General features: G+C 45.7%; 1 protein-coding gene across 8 annotated transcripts in view; it reads left to right on the top strand.

Annotated features, from left to right (window-relative positions):
- The window catches only part of dlg1b (discs large MAGUK scaffold protein 1b), a 97915-nt gene that overhangs the window by 10676 nt on the left and 69122 nt on the right, over nucleotides 1–18117 (top strand). For 5 of the 8 annotated variants that reach the window (XM_085440205.1, XM_085440207.1, XM_085440201.1 and 2 more), the window contains exon 3: nucleotides 10918–11081. In XM_085440205.1, the coding sequence (XP_085296331.1) occupies nucleotides 10918–11081 (164 nt within the window). Of the gene's footprint in view, nucleotides 1–10917; nucleotides 11082–15423; nucleotides 15496–18117 lie in introns of all 8 variants that reach the window. The other 3 variants (XM_085440199.1, XM_085440206.1, XM_085440202.1) reach the window with 1 other exon arrangement.

Genomic DNA, 18117 nt, shown 5'->3' with positions numbered 1-18117 from the left:
ACAAGCACCAAAGGTTTCCACATATTCAAGTCTGTGTTATCGTACTTCAAAGGAAATTAATTAATTTTTTCTTATTTATGGTAAAAATGTGATTCCTGCTGCAGTAAACGAAGCCCTGCTTTGAGTGATTAAAATATTTCCCGCTGATTGTCCTGTTGGGGGAACGCCGACGTTTCCCCCGACGACGGCTCGGTTTTGATCTGGTTTGAGATCGATAAGCTCGGAGCCGAACGGATGGCGTGTTGCTGACAGACGTTCTCCGTCTCCGCTCTTTATCTTCATCAGATTATGGCAGCTGCAGCTTATTAATGTTGATTCTCCGAGTTTCATGCAAAGCGCCTGTTTAATGAGCTTTCTGCAAGCCGCACTGATCAAAGTTAATTTGTAATTTTAAAGACAAAACATTTTGTTTGGAGAAGTCTTCACCACTGAGACCATCGTGCAAAAATAATTGGACCCAGCTGTATTCATTACGTTTCTTTCTGACTGACATTAATATTTAGGTGGTGTGGAAGGATACTGGTGTAGTAGATGCGTAGAAAAACGTCGAGTCAGTTTATATCAGGACAAAAGCCTCAAATCCTGGTTTTAATCGTTTTAATAGTTTGTTTTTTAGTATTTATTTATCTATTTATGTGTGTTTTATGAAGGGGGCTGTGAAGAGTTCCTTTTGGGACATCGGGGCTGACGTGAGATGCTCTGTGGGTCGGTGTGTGTCTGTGTTTTGTCCATCTTTCCTCTGATTGGCTGCCCCTCGTAAACAAAGCATTTGAAGAGCGGGTTGGTGGGGCGACTTAAAGGGGTCGTCACCTGTTCATTTGCAGCTTCATATTTGTCTTCTTGGACACTCCTAGGGTAGCTTTGCATGTTTGTCTTATACTGGGCAGCCAATCAGTTCATCCCTACATTTAAGCTAACTTTATTCTCATTGGCTGCCCCTCGTAAGAATGTGGATGGGGCTTCTGAGGTGAGCTTTGCTCGTACTTTCACTCGCCTCATCATTAGAAGCTTGAACATTCCCACGAGAACAGCAGATACGTGACGGGAAGACGAGAAAACTGCGTCGACAAAAGGCTGCAGCTTTGCTCAGCGCATGAATCCCAGTATAGAAGACGTACGCCTGCGGTTTTAAATTACAGCGGCTCGAGCAGAATTATAACCCGGTATGATCTTATAATCCACAGAGAGGTCAAATGCTAGATCAGGAGCTGCAGTGTTGGATTAACACTCTCTGTGCTGCTGAATGAGTTTTCTAACGTGGCTCTTTACAGGGAATTTCCTCAACTTATAAATAAATAAATGAGTGGAGAACAATGGGGCGGGTGGTGGGGGGCACGGGGATGTCTGGCAGGGAGTTTTGGGTCCTGTGCAGGGAAGGATCTCACTAACCGACCCCCACTGAAGACCTGCAGGCATCACGTCCTCCACAGACAGAGTTGTACTTCCTCTTTGGGACGTCTAGACCAAAATACTTCATTTTGCTCTACAAGGGCCTGATATCCACTTCCAAGGACATTATGCTGCCACTGTGCTATCAAAATTTAAAACCAATGTCCTCATATGTGGATCTCAGGTAATTCTTTGTTTTGACATTCATCAGGTCCCAATCAGCCCAAATAGCAAAGGAAAAATAAATATGCATGCCATGAACGAGTTCGGGTCTTAGGAGGTTAAAGCTCTGTCATCCACAGCAGCGAGTGAGTTTGGACCGAGTCGAAGCTGCTGCAAAGAGGTGCGTTTGATTCATAACACAGCACAAAGGAAACGAGCAAGAAAATAAGTCAGTTTGTCCGGATTGTTTTGCTAATCTTCAGAAGGAAAATAGTCATTGCATGTAGCAGTCATGTTTGTGGAAGTAACGTTAGCATGTGTCACGTGACCTCGGCATCATACAGACTTCCTGTGACGTCGTCTGTGCAGCGCGATGAGGAAACCTCGTGTTAATGAATAAAACTACCGCCGTGGGTTTCAGTCGTTCTCCACTCTTCACGCCGTTTCCCGTTTTCCTGCGGTGCTTTAGCATCGGTCAGAGAATCGGCTCCACCTGCCGTTTGCCTTCATCAACCAATCACCTCTCATTCAAGCAGCTGCGGGCCAATGAAACGAGTGCCTGCATTTGAGCTGGAGTTTACATTTAGAAGCTGAACTCTGCCGTCGTGACTCATGACTTTAAGTAATAATCACCTTCATCCGTCTGACTGACGCTGCCGAGCTTCTTCCCAAACTCCTTCCTCTGGCTCTGCGTGCCCGAGGCCTGGGCGTGTTTGTCACGCTCACCCTGACGTCCCAGCATCCCTGATGAAAAATAGATTTCTGCCACACAGTTTTCCAATCTGCCAACCCCCCCTTCACCAAAAGGAGACGTGTGCAGCAGGCCGAGCATGGTGTAATCCCTCTGTGGACACGACGATTACCCCCGTCCATAATCCACCCCCCACCCCCGCCGCCGCTGATTTGCAGAGAGCGCGAGCCGCCAGCTTCAGTCTGTTTTCCTTCTCATTCTTTCTGTTCAGACCGGCTTGATTCCTCTGTCAGAAACAGATGGCGTCCCGCGAATCTTTTCAATTTAATAAATCAACATCGGGTTTTCAGCCCAGAAGATTTGGATGTTATTCTGCCGCTCTGAACTCGGCTGCTTTTGGCTGCCCCAGAATTTAGGTTTCTAGCGCTGAAGGTCAAAACTGCGACTCATAATTATTATAATTAAACCAAGATATTCCTGCCTCAAAGGCTCAGGTGGAAGGAAAAGCATCCAACTTGTGTCACGTTATAAGATGTAAACTGTGGATTTTCTGAGTATTTCACAAACTGGAAAATGGAGCTTTGACAGACCAAAACTAAAGTAACTTAACCTACCAACCACTGTAGGTGAACCATGACAGTAGGACGGGGCAGCGAGATGTGCTGTAGTTTTTTAAAGTCACTCGGACTCTAACATCAACATCACGTTCCCAACAACACTGCACAGAGTTTTGTTTCCTGGACTTTGAGTGGAAACATTTTAAATGCATCTTCTGTGTTTTATAACTGATGTGAGTTAACCCTTTAAGACCTTAAGAGCTTATCTTTATATTCTTTATATTCTTACATGCTGTGGAGCCATTTGTGGGAGTATTTTAAGTAGCTATACAGCAACACAACCGTTATAGCCCAAATTTTGATAATATGTCTGCATTAAGTCTATAATAACTACATAAATTGCAAGAAAGAGCAATAAACTACAGAAAAGTTAAAATCTTTTTTTTGTTTTGGTTTTTTTACACATATATTTCTATTTAGAGAAATTTTATCCCTCAAAACTGTAAATACAAAAAAGTTGCACAAAATAGTTTCTAACAACAGCAAGTTTATTTTGAGTGTTTTCATAGTTTTATTTTTGAGATACACCAATTTTTATAGACTGCAGGAAAAATAAATATTATAATGCAAATTTGCCAAAAAACAGCAACACAAATAAACTATTTCCAGCAGCGCAATGTGAGTTCTAAGCATCCCAGAAAATCATGAAGTCAACATGAGTTTTAAAAACACCAGTACAGGCTTATAAGGCCTCGAAGGTTAAAAAAACTGCGTCACTTCCGGTTCAGCCAGGTCATGGCGGACATGGGATAGTTCGGGCTGACGTCTGTTCCAACGTAGGAAATGTTTTGAACAGCTGATCGGATCAGCAAAGCGTGTTTCTGGAGTATGTTTTTGTTGCTAGAAGGGCTTTTTATGCTGTTTTTGCAAAGCTATATGTGGAAGGAAACCGTGACCGAGGACAAGCTGATGGCATAAGATGTAAGTACAACTCCTCCGGTTTCATATGCAACAAAATTTATTGCACTAGCTTACGTGGTTGCAGAGCTACCGGGATTTAAAAATAGTTACACAAAACGGAGCGTGCTGCTCCGACCGGCTTTAAAGGGTTAATGTTGGTTTGCTTTCATCTTTGCATTGATGATATTTTAGGTTCCCTCCAGGAAAAAGTGTTTATACGTTTGGTTTGATGTGCTGCTGTTTGTTAGCAGGAATAATGGAAACGATCGGAGTCATTGATCCGGGAATGTTTGGACAGATTGTGCCGTAGCAGGATTTGGCAACATCGGAGACCTGGTGTCCTCGCAGATGCAAAACAGCCTGAAATACGAAATGTTTGTACAACTTTGAGTGAATGTGGAGCTGCTGAGCTGCTCCCGATCGCGTCATTGGAAACACAAAGGAAACGTTTGCATCACCTCTCAGTTTATTGTGTGATAATTCTGCCCCTCCTTTGTTAAAGCCGTGAGGACCACACACTGAACACAGGAAATCTCCACGTCTTCATCTCCTCACACAGCTGCACATTTAACGTGTACGGTCACGTCTGTGAGTGCGTGAGTTTGTCCAAACCACGCCTTTATCGAAACCAGCTCGAGTCTGCTCAAGGATCCAGGCTCCTCTGATTGTGGTTGTTGTTGTTTGTGATTTGGGGAATAATTATGACGATGATGATGAAGCTTTATTTGTCACTTGCAGTTGCCTGCAGTGAAATCGGACCTCTTCAAACCAAACGTACATCACACAAACATCACGTCGGGTAGACGGGTCAGAACAGGTAGCATCAAGAAACACAATGAAATGTTCAACACAACAAATTCTGACTGAAGCTGTGATAATTCAGCAGGTTTAGGAGGCCTCGGGCTGCACAGAGACGTGGGAATAACACGGCGCCGGCTTCTGAAGACATGACGATATGTTGAGTCAGATCAGTTTTAAGTGAAGCTTTTGATGTTGCATTTATAATCTGGACCTCTGCGATCCTCCCGACGTCACTCACAGAGGCCGCGGTCAGCGAGTCAGAGTTCATGGGATGAAGCACACGAACACCCAACGACGTTATTCGGAGCATCGTTATGAAACATGAATCTGATTATTTCTCCTCAAAATCGAGCCCAGTTTCATCCTCTGGAAGCTGAGTGTTGTCGTTCCACTTGTAGCTGCACCGTGGTCACGAGGCAGCGCTCTTATTCTGAAACTACAGGAAGGTGTTTGTGAAATGTGAGTGTGGAGGTGCGTTTCTGTGTGCGATGGGAGAAACGAGTAGACGCACAGATTCACATCACGATGTAACATGCTCGCAGTGTCATGTTCAGGCTTGTGAAACAGGTTGTTGTGGGTCGTTTTAAGAGTCGTGGTGTCGTTCCTGCAATCAGGAAACTTTTATGTGGCGTGTTTACTGTGCGTGGAACAGCTGAGAGACGCTCGCACACTGAACTACACGTTTGACGTGAGTCGTGTTTCACACACGTCCTCACACGTGCACGGCTTTGACTTTCAGCTGAGCAGCAAACCTGTTTGTTAGGCAGATGTGTGACACATTAAAGGAAAAACACCTGCCCACTCCACTGACACTGAGTGTTCGTATCACAGACAGGCTCAAACCCCAAAATGTTTGTATGTTTATCAGTAAACACGAGCGGCTGCAGGGAGAACAAAGGGATTTCTCATGACGTTAAAGGTGAAACACATACGAGTGAGTTTTCAGGAGCACCTGAGACAAACAGTTTGACTCCAGCGATCAGTCGTCGTCAGTATTTCATCAGGTTGATCTAATGTTTATTTTCTCGTGTTTCTCTTTCTGCTGTGACAAAGCCGACCCTGCATCGACTCTAAATCTCTCTGTGACTGCATGTTGGTCTGCGGCTGTTTCCGGGCTCAGTGAGATTCATAAACCTGGAGATGGTTTAAAGCGCAGCTTTGGCGAGAAGGTTGCGAGGAAGGCGAGCGATGCCGTGACCAACAGCGGCGGCTGAGAGACTCGTGTAAACGTTTCCTTTGTTCTTCGTCGTTTTCAAAAAGACTTTCCAGCGTTCTGCTTTTGTTTGTAGTCGTCGGTGGGATTTAGATTAATCCGCGTCTGATCTGCACTGCTGACCTCTGCGAGCTCTGGGTGTGGCCAGTTCATGCCGCTGCAGTGTGGTCGTGCTGATGGCGACTGCAGTCTAAACAGGCGTGGTCTTTTCTTAGAGCGGACAACAGACGCTGCTGTGTCCGACTCGCTCTAACTGGCTAATGTGATCACAGTCACTGGGCCAGTTATCTGTCAGCTGGTTTTAATTAAATCCCAGTCCTGCAGGTCAGAAATGAGAGCTGAAGACGTCTGAGGAAACGTCCCACTGTGGATCTCAGACCTGTGGATTATGCACCGCGTACACGATTTATTAAACCTGATTAATAGATCAGTTTTTGCATTTAGGCCGATGATGTGCTGCTCTGCTTCCCAGTCACCCAGAGTTCCTCTGCCGTCCTGCAGCCGTCGAGCATTTTGGTCTCGGTCAATAATTAAATGTGGAGAGAAAGTCTCGGGTAAAAACAAAACTAAGCATCATCTTTGTGGTTAAGCTGCTCGGGTTTGAAAAGTTTCATGTTTGACTGAAATCAGGGAGTCTCTGCTGTGTTTTACTCTTTTATTTAAAGTAATGATTTGGTGTTTGAATTCTGAACCTTTCTTTGATTCCTGCTTTTAAAAAATCCCAGATTGCTGCCGTGTTTCCAGCTTCAGGGTCTCTGCGGTTCCTTCGTCTTGCAGACTGTTTGACAGCCTCTGCTGTGACCGCAGAGGCTGTCAAACACAAAGCTCTAAGTTGGGAAGCAGCTCGCTGGTTTCACTGTAAAACGATCTCCGAGTCTCCCACAATTCCACAGAGGTCTCTCTGTTATTGGGCATCAATTCAGCGCCGTGTTTAAGGTCGTTCCCCGAGGACAGACGGACTGACAGCAGGGAAACCAGCGCTCTCACGGTCAGGTGACCCCGGATCCTTTCATTTACTCGGGCTCAGTTTGCACTGCTTAAGTTTAAAGAATAAAAAAGCTGCATTAAACCCTTCAGTGAAAGAAGCAGCTTAAGCTGGTTTGAAGTGCAGGTCAGTGTGTGCTCTCGATTAGACCTGTTAGTCTCCTCAGTTTAACAGTTTGGTTCATTTACAGAAGTCTGGAAACTAAATACTCAGTGAACATCCGTGTATTCAGTGACGTGACCTCGATTACTTCTGGCTGTTAAATTGTCGCACGCTCTCGACCACTTTGTTGGACTATATAAACCAGCTCTTCTCCTGCTGTGTGCGTTTGCTTCCACTAACCTCTGCCCACCAAAGCCATGTTCACCAGAGAAGTCTTTGAAAGAGTCCCGAAGGTAAATATTTGGTGTTTGGAGCATAACTGTCAGGAAAAAGTGTTTTAAAACCATTTTTGAGACATAATCAGAAACTTTTAAAAGAATTTTCCCTGAAAATCTGATCAGTGACTGCACATGCTGTTTACATCCCGGGACCAATGAAATTAAAGTTGCTGAGTGTGTGCTGCATGTCACAGCCTCTAGGGGGCGCTGGCTGGGAAAACAAAAGCAGACTTGACATTGAGCATCATTTCTGGTTTTTATTTCTCGTCATTCGTCTCCACATTTCATCGTTTAATCCTCTAGCCTGCTCATGGTGACCTCCACCTCCCTGTAATCCAACTTTGTCTTTCTATCTGTGTCTGTATTTGTTTAAATCTACGCTTTGTGCAGCATCTGGTCTCTGCAGGAGGAACTGCAACATGCTGCACACAGTGATGCAGGCCGGCGTTAAAATGTTATGATATCCTTCACTTTGTCGTCTTTAAAGGAACGGTCAGTAAATGTTATTTAGGTTAATAGAAAAAGTGAGTATGCTCATAAAAACAGATGCAACAGCATGTAGTTAAATCTGCCATTAAACTAATGCATCCACTAACAACTTATAATGAATCTGTTAAAAACACCGTCATGTTCCTCAGTCAGACTGGAATACCTCAGCCTGGAGGAACACAGTGCTACGGCCTCTCCCAGAGGAAAGAAAGCTGGATTTTTATCAGCCGGCAGTCTGCTGACATCGACTGGTGGAGGTTTTATCCTCTAACTTTAACTTCTCTCATTTCCAGCTCATGATTTTGATTCTTGAACTTGAGCTTTGCATGATTTTTTCCGCTAAGAATAATCCTTCTTTGTCTCAGTTCATTCCTCCTCCGACTGAAACAAGCTCCCTCTGCTCCACTCTGTGAGGAGGTGCACATCTGCTGCACTCTTCAGGATTATTTCACTCATCAATAACTTCTGTGTATTGGTCTGTTATCTTGTAACGATGTAACCTACCCCGGTGTTGATGCCGGTGTGTGGTGGTCGCGTCCTGGTGGTTTAGAAACAAACCAAACGCTGCAGCTTCGTCCCTCTGGCGTCCTTGCTGTTTGTCGTGGTTTCCTCACATCCTTTCTGATAGTTCCCAAGAATTACTGAGCAGGCCCGTCACAGGCGCTGCGTTGAGACGACGTGTAGTTATTCTTCCAGGGAGGTGTCGGCCTGCGGCTAATGACGTGTCCGCAGCGTGGATTTATCACAGAGTGTCAATCGCACAGCTTATGACTGTGGGGCTCAGTATCAGCAGATATCCAAAGCTAAAGTGTCTGTACGCTAGCTGAGCTTAAAGTCTGGATGGATCTCCACCGTCAAGTCTTTCACTAAGTGCCAAAGGTGTCACTGGTAAAACAGTCAGTGGGCTTCACCCTGTGGGGTCATGAGTGTGGGAGCCTGATGGGATCCAGCTGCTGCTGAGACTCTTCAGTTCGGGGCCAGGATGCTGCAGACGAACAGAGTTCACACAGTTGTGGAAACAAAGAGGCGACTTTGTATTTTTAGTTCTTGCATCAGCTTCTGCGCTGATATCTGAGGCTATTTTCAGTCATCAAAGGCTTTTACAGAAGCTGCAGTCAGAGAAAATCACAGCGCTCTCCTGCACTGATGTTGGCTCCATGTTGTTCTCAGTCATGTGACCGACCGGCCCACGAAGCACACCTGATGATAAATGTGATAATTCAGGCCGGTTCAGGGTGAGTCTGCAGGTTAGAGACGTTGCAGCTCCACGTGGCACTGCTGGTAGCCATGGTAGAGGCTTTTATTATGAAAGAGCAGAGCATAGGAAGCCCCTGAGTGCTCAGAAAGAACGTAGTTTAGTTTGGACTGTTACAAAGCAGATAACACCGTCATTAAAGGCTGCAGAGGCAAAGAGCCCAGAGGCTGAGAAAACAGTGGGCAGGTTGAAAGAATAAAAGTTTTGATGTTTGTCTGTGAAAAGCAGTCGTGTTTCTTTGTGCTGGGAAAGCAGAGAAAGGTCTGTGGGGGTGGGTCAGGATGCAGGTGGGTTGCAGTGGGTAAGATGGCGAGCAGAGCTGGAAGTTTGAAGGTGATCCGCTGCCTGTCGACAGGCGACGGTCTGCAGAGGTGGAGCCGGAGCAGCTTTTATTTGATTGGTTCGGATTGTAAATGTGGACCCAATGAAAGTTTCCAGTGGGTGTAAAAGTAGGAGACTTTATGGCGGAGCGGCTTTTTGTTTTATTTATAGCACTCGATGTGCCAAAGCTCCAAAATAGAGGCTGTAAAGCCTCCAGGAGCCCGGAGGATGTTTGGGATTCCTCATTAGTCATGATTCTGCTTCCTCGGATCGATCCAGGCGCTGCACTCGTTTTACATTTTTACTGAGCTCGGTACTTTCTGAGGTCGTTAGAAATCTGTGTGGAAAGGGTTAACAGGCAGCGAGACGCCGCTGCGGGCTGACGGCGGGGAGTGCCAGAGATTTAAAGGCCAGTGGTCATCCCGAGGAGCTGTTGAAGTGGTGATCTGACGGTTTAGGGGGAAACATCTGTGCCGGCTGGGCGGTCAGCTGCCACGGCGAGCCAAAGAAAGCCCGCTTATTTTAGATCCGCTCGCTGTGAGCGCGTTTCGGGATGTAAAAAAAGCTCGCTGGATGCGGCTGCCAGGGCGAAGCTTTTTATAATAACAGCCTACTGTAAACATCTGAACGTGGAGTCATGATATCAATCACGCCGTCCCTCGCTGTTAGTCCCTCGCTGCAGCAGTTTGACCTGCTGAGCTCAAACCGAGGAGGTCAAAGCTTCATTATTTGAGCGACGTGCTTCAGCTTGTGGCCTCATCAGGAACGTCTGCATATAATAAAACAACCAATCATAAGCATCCATACAGTGTGGCAGAAGCATGTACGGCTGAGTATGATAGCTCAGGTTAAAGTCAGCCATCGTCCCTGGAGACGATTCATAGTTCTTTAAAAACAGGACAGACCTGCTCGAACACTCACAGAGATGCAGGTGCTTTATTTTGAAAAGCTCTGCTTTAAAACTCCTGATCTGTCTGATTCTTTTACTCCTGCTTTAACAGTGAAATGAGTCACTGTGCAGGAAGATTTCCATCTGAGATTCAGTGTTTTTTGTTTGCTTTATTCTTCATTTCTCTGAATGTGACAGGTGTGTATCAGGTGACTCACCTGTGGAAACCTGATCCTGACCTATAAATGAAAGCGTGAGCAGCATTTCTTTAATCTGTTTTAAAAGTTTTTAATGACAGAGGAAAACCTCAAAACGTGTCACGTGCTGTACTTTTACTGAACGTTAATGTCGGCCTGATGAAGCCGTTTCCTGTGTGTCGCCTCCGCCTCGAACAAAACCCGCGGTCGTGACACCGACGAGTGTCAGGTCGGTGTTTGTCCTCCACTCTGGCCTCCCTCGCCTGCTCCGTGAGCTCTGAGCTCAGCGAATTAGATTTTTAAGTGAAGAAATACTCAAATCTAAAATGTTTTATGAGACGGGAACCTTTCACTTCTTATCAAAGCTTTTATTGTGAAAAATTAGTAATGGAAACTGATCAGATTTCAGCTTAATTCTGATTAAATAAAATGTATTTCTACTCTAATTACACCTGCGACCTGCGCCAGGGAGAGCAAAGGACGTGCAAGCTGTTAGACAGGAAATGACAAAATAGACGGAGCCTTCAAAATAAGAGCGAGGGAGGAGTCTACCAGTCAAAGACAAATAAAATAAATGAAGCTGAAAACGACTCCATTACCAATTGCGTGTCTCTCTGTGTCCTCGCAGATATCCAGGAGTTTTACGAAGTGACCTTATTGGACAGTCAGAGATGGGTGGAGTCTTCCAAGGGGGCGGACCCCATGGCGCCCGTCAACCTATGGGACTTCTCCAGCCTTCAAAGTACAACGGTGACCTCGGACACGCTGCCCAGCCTTAGCACCAGCATCGAGGTAAGAACTCCAGCTGCTGACAGCTGCCGCTCCGCCTGTCAGGACAGGAAGTGCCACCAACACTCGGGTTCTTTTTCCTGCTTCCTGCTGCTCTGTAGCAGAGACGCCGACCGTTGGTTAAAAATAGAAAACGGTAAAAATAGATCAAACCTTTCAGACCTCGCAGGATGAAAAATGAAGCTGCATTTGATTTGCAAAGCAGCTCGATGGACAAACTGACGCCATCTGTTCCCCGCTCGCACTAAACGAGGAAAAGCAGGATTCCCGCCAGCGCCGGCTCCTCGACGGGTACAAACGGGTCGAACTCCTGGTCACAGCGTGTTTGGTTTGATTAGTTTGGGCTGATGAGCAACTCGTTTCACTGCAGCAATAATATTTCTGCTTGGAGCCTCATTAAGTGTCGGTTTTCTTCCTTCAAAAGAAAATTCACAAAAACTGTGATGAGACTGTTTTATCCAGAACGTTAAAATTACAGGAGCTGAAATACATTTTTGTGCTTCTGATTTCCAAAACCCTGAAACGCATAAATGCATCTTTAGCTCACGCTACGCTGAGCGGTTGTGGTCGGTCGTCTCCTAAAGGCCAAGAAAACCCCTCAGTCAGTGTGTGGATGCCATCTGTTATCACTCCTCCTGCTCTTATTTTGAAATAAGAGCTGGATCTTCCTGTCTTGTTTACCAGTTACAGCAGCCATGTCTTGGTATTTCCTGGCAGTGACAGAAACAGTCATCACTCATACATGAGAGATTTAAAAATAGAGAATGACACGGTGGTGTTTTGGCGTTCGTAACTGGAGAAGCCAAAATGAAACCTTTTCTTTCCTGTTTACTTTTCTGGGCTTTTTTAAAATATAGACGTAACCACAGTGATGTCACCCTTTGGTTTTGTCCTCAGTCTTAGCAGTTTGGCTGCCACCATGTTGGTTTGTTTGGAGCCAGTAGTGAACATCTAGGTAGTTAAATGCTCAGTTATCTGGTAATGCTAGCAAGCATGCATTCAGAGACATGGAGTGGTGCTAATTAATGCTAACATCCAATTTAAATTGTTACATTTCATTAAATCTGGAAGTCAGACTTCTTGGACGGTCTGTTAGTGCCGTAACCTCACTGTTGGTCAGATGATGTCATTAAAACAGTCCAGAATACCAGCTCAAGCCTGGGCGCCAGCTAGCAGCTACAACCACCTGTGTCGCCATTCACCTGTCAAAGAGGCCACGCCCCTGAAACTACAAACTGTAAACCCTTAAACGGCTCTGGAGACCAAAGCGGTTTCTGTATCCGGCTGTGAACTTTTTATTTAAAAAGTCTGTGGGAACTCACTCGCTGCCGGAGCCTCTGGTGGACATTGGAGGAACTGCAGGTTTTCTTTTGATCATAAATTAAATGTTAACTTAATTTTTCATGTTTCAAATGAACTTTTAGTAATTATGTTCTGCAGAATTCGTTCGGCAGCACTTTCCTAGTTTGTGCTGTTTTTAACATTTGGCATTTCTTCTTAGCTGCTCTCACATGTTAACTAAAAACATGTAATCACTGCGCCATCTGGTGGTACAAATTGGTATTGAACAAAATGAAAGTCGCGATTCAGCCTGAGCTTCTGTTTCACGCTGTGCACAGGTGTGTTGGACATAAATCTGGAGCGGCGTTTCTTCACCTTGAGTTTAAATGATGTTAAAACAGAAACTCTACCAAAGTGCTTTTAAATGTTTGACTGGGTCTGATTTTCAGCCATGAGAGCAACTGTTCAGTTTCTCTCTGCTGTACGTGACCGTGCGCCTCCGCAGCAGCTTTGAGCTAAAACACGACGTTTGTGTTGGAGGACACGATGGCGTCAGATGTCCTTCACTAGTCCACAGGACAGTGATGATGATGATGAAGATTTAGATCAGCAGCCTGAGGAAGAACAAACTTCATGAGTTGTGCAGTTAAAGCGAGGAAAGTGAAAATGAGACGAGTGATGTTTCCTTCTGCAACGACAGTCAAGCGTGTGAGCGCTCGTGGAGGTTCACTCCCCTGCCGAGGTGGAGATCATCCAAAGTTATTAAAGGCGGAGCTGCTGGTTTCAGTGTGTGTGTGTGTGTGTGTGTGTGTGGGCGCGTGTGTGTGTGTGTGAAGGGAAAGCAAAGATCAACTGTTTCCCATCTAAACTGTCATCAGTTACACTTCATCACCATCTGGCAGTTTGGTTACGTCAGTAATTTATTGATTGTTTGGTTATAAAACGACCAGAAAACATTAAAACTGATCCCTCGTTAGTCCCTGAATCAAAGCGAACGCATTAATGTTCGAAAATCCAAACGACGTTCAGTTTCAGGGAAAAAACAAACGATTGTTGTTGTCTGATGTTTTTAAACACGCATCTCAACAAGAAAACAAACAGAAATAATGTTGAACATCAAACTGTTATTGATTGGAAATCCACAGATTTAAGTTACTTTCTATAATATAAGAAGAACAAATCTCCTCCAGTTTCCAGTTTTGTGCTGATCTGATGTAAACCTTTGTGAGGACGTTTAAACTTCTCACTTGAAAAACAGTCCGAGGTCACCGACGCTGAGATTTCACTCTCGTGTTGATCTCACAGTTGATCAAAGACATCATTGATCAGTTTATTATTGGAGTTATTTTACCTGCAGAATGAATCTGTGTGTGTGCAGACCTGCTGCTCAACCCTCAAACTACAACTTGGTTTATTCCAGATGTTGTGAAGTTCCAGAGTCAATGCAGCACATCAACAGTCTGTAACAAACATCAGAAATACAACAGAGCAGCTCGATAAAATGTAACGTCACAGAACAGAAGATAAAATCGCACAAAACCAAATCAAATGGGACAAAAAGTCAAATAAAATAAAGACTCGCTGAAAGTAGAACTCATGGAAAATGTTCAGTTTAGTAGAAAAAGTGACTCTGCAGGTAAAACGGGGGGAAAAAGACAGAGTGAAAGTGGTGACTGATGTTTTAGTTTTCTGACGTCTTATAATTTGAAACAATCGATTGATTATTGGTAAAAGTGAGAGATTAATGCCAGCGATCTCCATCAGTCTGCACGCTTCACATGCTTTTAAAGTTATTTTCAGTAAAGTTTCTGTTTTCTCTTCCTGAAAAACGAGAGCAGAGGCGGCAGGTTGTTTGTTTGGTGCTTTAAATCCCGAGACCTCGGTGTTTGTGCGTCTGCGGCACAAACACGTCTCCAAGATGTGATTCGCGACGTTGTGGTGAACGCCAACATGTGAAACGTGAAAGCCGGCGATTCTGTTAGTGAAACGAAAACGGAGCAGTCTGCCTCCTCTGCTTCTTTCATTCGCTCTAATCCCGTGTTTTCATAATAGCAGATGGGATCAGCCAGAAATTGGAGTATAATCCAGAAAATGTTATTTTGTGTCTTTGTTTTTTTGGGAGGGGGTTAAAGCTAAAGTCTGCAGAGGTTGCCGTGGCAAACAGCTGGAGTCTGGATGTAATGCATCATTATTCCCGTGCTGTGCACTCGGGCAGGTGGACGGAGACGTTCATCCGCTCGCGGCTGGCCTGAGGTTAGCGTTCAGGGTTGCGGGGCAGCTGATGCACGCTCAGGATTTACTCTGACGCTCGCTATGTGAGTGAGCGGCACATCCAGGTTAAGTGGAGGTTACGGTTCTCATCCGATGGAGCTGGCCAACCGTTCCTCTCTTCAGGCAAAGCTAAGCCTGCACTTCCTGAGTGAGGCATCGGGCTTCTCGCTTTGAGGAAGACAAAGGAAAATGTCTGAATTTAAAAATGACACGAGAAGCTTCTCCAGAACGTCTTTCACCTGCTTGTCTGTTTGCTCCCGCCTGATCCAGTCCGTTTGTTGTGTGAGGAGCTTTTCCAGAGCCGGACTGAGCTCGTTCATCCTGGTTTTTCAGTCCTGTGCTTTCAGCTGTCCAGGACCCGGGTTTGGGTCACATGGGTGTAAAGGTGAGCTGGTTGTTTGACCAGGCGATCAGTACTCCATCTGTATCCTCTGGAGCCAATAAACTGGCTCCTTATTTTCAGAACAGGTCGAACGTGACAGCCATAATGACCCCGGGAGTTTTCTGCCAGCCACCATAACACGCTGCTGCAGGTGGGGACTCGTGTCAGTGAGAGCACAGCTGGTTGGGTTTCAGTCCTTTGCAGATGCATGAACGGAGGCAAACATGCGTCAGTGTGAGGTGGACATATTTCAGCAGTCAGAGATGGAGGGCGGGACGTACGCATCATGTTTAGATCGGAGCACAAACCTGACGTTGGCTGAGATGTTTCAACCTGCTGTGTTGTTTGATTGAATGCTTTTCTTCTTCTTTCCTCTTTTTCCCGACTGTAAATGCTCATGCTCCCCCGTAGGACTCCCCCCTCCTAAACGAAATCCTCCACACGTTGGCGCAGGCCAAGCGCCCGCCTGGCCGTGACGGACAAGTAAGTACTGCCTGCTGTTGGTGGGAGGGGCTGTCGGTGTCGTCCACCTTCGCCGCATGTCCCATCCAGTCCTCGTGTGCTTTTTTTGGGCCATCGGAGGGGTGGGGGTCAGGGGTCAGGTTCGCCCAGACGGCCTCAACGTGTCGCTTTGAGTCGTTCTGATCTGAGTTTGGATGAAAGTGGAACCAGAGCTGAAGTCTGAGGGTTGTTTTTAACACTGATCAATAAAACAAACTCGCAGCTCTCACCGAGGAGCCGTGGCTTTATGGTCGGCGTGTGAGCTGAACTCTGACCTGACGCTGCGCTCCTCCAGTTTTCATCCTCCATCTTCACGTCTGGTCTCAGTGTTTAAATATTTCTGTCAGCAGGAACGCGGCGGCACGTCGAGGCTGTCTGTGCTGTGTTCAGGGGTCGTGGGTTCATCGTGCTTCATTCGTTTTGGTTCATGTTGTCGGGTCTGAACGGTACACCTCCGGTCCTCAGAGCTGCACACACACACACACTAACACACAGCTGTCACTGATGTGGTAAAAACTTTATTAACTGATTTACACGAACGACTTTTCGTCGAGTGAGTCTTCAGTCGTTTAGAGTTTACGCATCGAATCAGGTGTGACGAGCTTTTCTTTTCACGCTGTGACCATAAATGGAAAACGAGACACCATGTTTCACATGAAAACATCACAGCTAGCTAATAGATGCATGTGAGCTGTTATTCTGCAGTTATGAGCTTTGAGAACAGTTGGTGCTCAAAGGCTTCACTTTACTGGAACAACAAACCTAAAATGTAACCAGTGTTTCCAAAACAAGCTGTAAATCAAAGTTAAAGTGATATTAAAATCATTTAAAGTGTTAAACGTGGATTAAAACTGGCCGAGGGTCTCAAACTGAAGCCAGATGAAATAGATTCATTTACCCACAGCACAATAGAAACACAGTAGATTTAATAGAGCTGTTCACAGCAGCAGTAAATGTGTTTAAGAACATTTTACTGATGCTTTTAATCTCTTTAAATGATGCAGATTAAAAATTCACTTTAAGCTCAGGATACGGCAGCAGAAGTTTGTTCGTTAGCGCCGTGCAGATGTTAGTTCCTGATTTCAGCTCTGCAGCACGGTTTCATTTACATTCAAGTCCAAATGAATCTGAAATTGAAGTGAAACTCTTCGATCAGTTCATGTTTATTGTTTTTGATTGAATTTCACTTCCTTATTTTATCCAAACTGAGCAAATAGACGTTCAAACTTCACTCAATTCATGTCAGCATGTCTCAGATATCAGCTGATAAAAAGTAGTGTTTGAAATGGGTCAACTTTACATTTTGAGCTGTTAGTGAGAGAGTCTGTTAAAAAACACCGGGTATGACCCTGCAGCCAGGCTGAGAGCCTGCCTGCTCCTGACCCCTGAGTCTGCATGTGTGGAGCTTTTATTGTGAAGGAGCCTTGCGAGGCCTCCCCCGGACAGACTGGAGCTGTACTGGCGTTCAGCACCTTCGTGGTGGTGGTTCGTGTGGATTTCAGTTCAGGTTTCCGTGAGGCTTCGGTCCTGCGCCGCCTCTTCAGGCTCCTGTGTGTCTCGTGCTGCTTTCAAATACCATCCTCATGTGTTTCTCAGTGTTGTACGTTTCTGAGCGTCGCAGCTCGTCCGGGGGACTTTCTGACCTCACATTGCTGTGACCCACTTATGCAAAATCTACCTGCGAAGCTTCGTCCATAAGCAAACATTATTCACCACAAGGCAGCAGCGGCTCAGAGCCTCGGCCTGGAAAGAGTTAATAATTCACACAACATGAAGCTGTGGTCTGAGGCTGCTGCTGCTCAGTGAGTCAAACCATCTATCAAGGCTCAGCTCCCTTTTTATCCCACATTGTTTCACTGTCGTCAGGCTGCAGGTGGAGAACACCTGCTGACAGGTGAGGCTTCTCAGCTGCAGTGGAAACAGACTGTATAAAACAGATGGACGTAGCGTCGTCACCTGTTTGTTAGTGAAGTCACTGAAGGGTACTGTATGCTCATTGGTGAATGACTTTCAGTCACAAGTTGTTAGCCAATGAGCATCTCCCTCTTTGTCTTTTTTTACAAACTCTAATGGGAACAACACAATCAACACTGTTGCGTTTAATGACACCTGAAAGCAGCGACTGAGACCATGAACTCATCAGGATCAGATGATCAGGCTGGAGGGTCAGAGGAGGCGCCACCTGCTGGACATTCAGAAGAATGCACTGGCTTCATTTTGCACAGCTGGAAACTGCATCCATCTTTTATTTACAGTCTGTAGTCGGAACCCACAGAGCCACAGCATCATCGCAGGAAGAGGCGGAGACTTGGACACGGACGAACTGTGAACGCGTCCTGTAAGATGCTCATCGACCAATTAAAAAACCTGCTGTGTACCTGGTGAGCAGGTGGTGAACAAGTAGTGTTTCAGAGGCGCTCACATCATCTCGACTTTACCTGAAATGTTTCCACAGTGCTGAAGCTGCTTGGGCAGCCGTGCAGAGAGCAGAACAACCAGCAAAGCTTTTCACTCTGACTTTAACTGATAACGCTCGTGATGTGTGACGACCACGGCGCTGTGAGCGGTTTGAGATGTCCACACCTGAGGCAGGTGCTGCTTCTC

This window comes from Copadichromis virginalis, linkage group LG18 (genome assembly GCF_057382275.1).
Source record: "Copadichromis virginalis isolate Kocher_CV1m ecotype Utaka linkage group LG18, C_Virginalis_male_GT1.1, whole genome shotgun sequence".
NCBI classification, from domain to species: domain Eukaryota; kingdom Metazoa; phylum Chordata; class Actinopteri; order Cichliformes; family Cichlidae; genus Copadichromis; species Copadichromis virginalis.
Note: the sequence above shows the minus strand (reverse complement) of the source record. Positions and strands in the feature narration are given on the sequence as shown.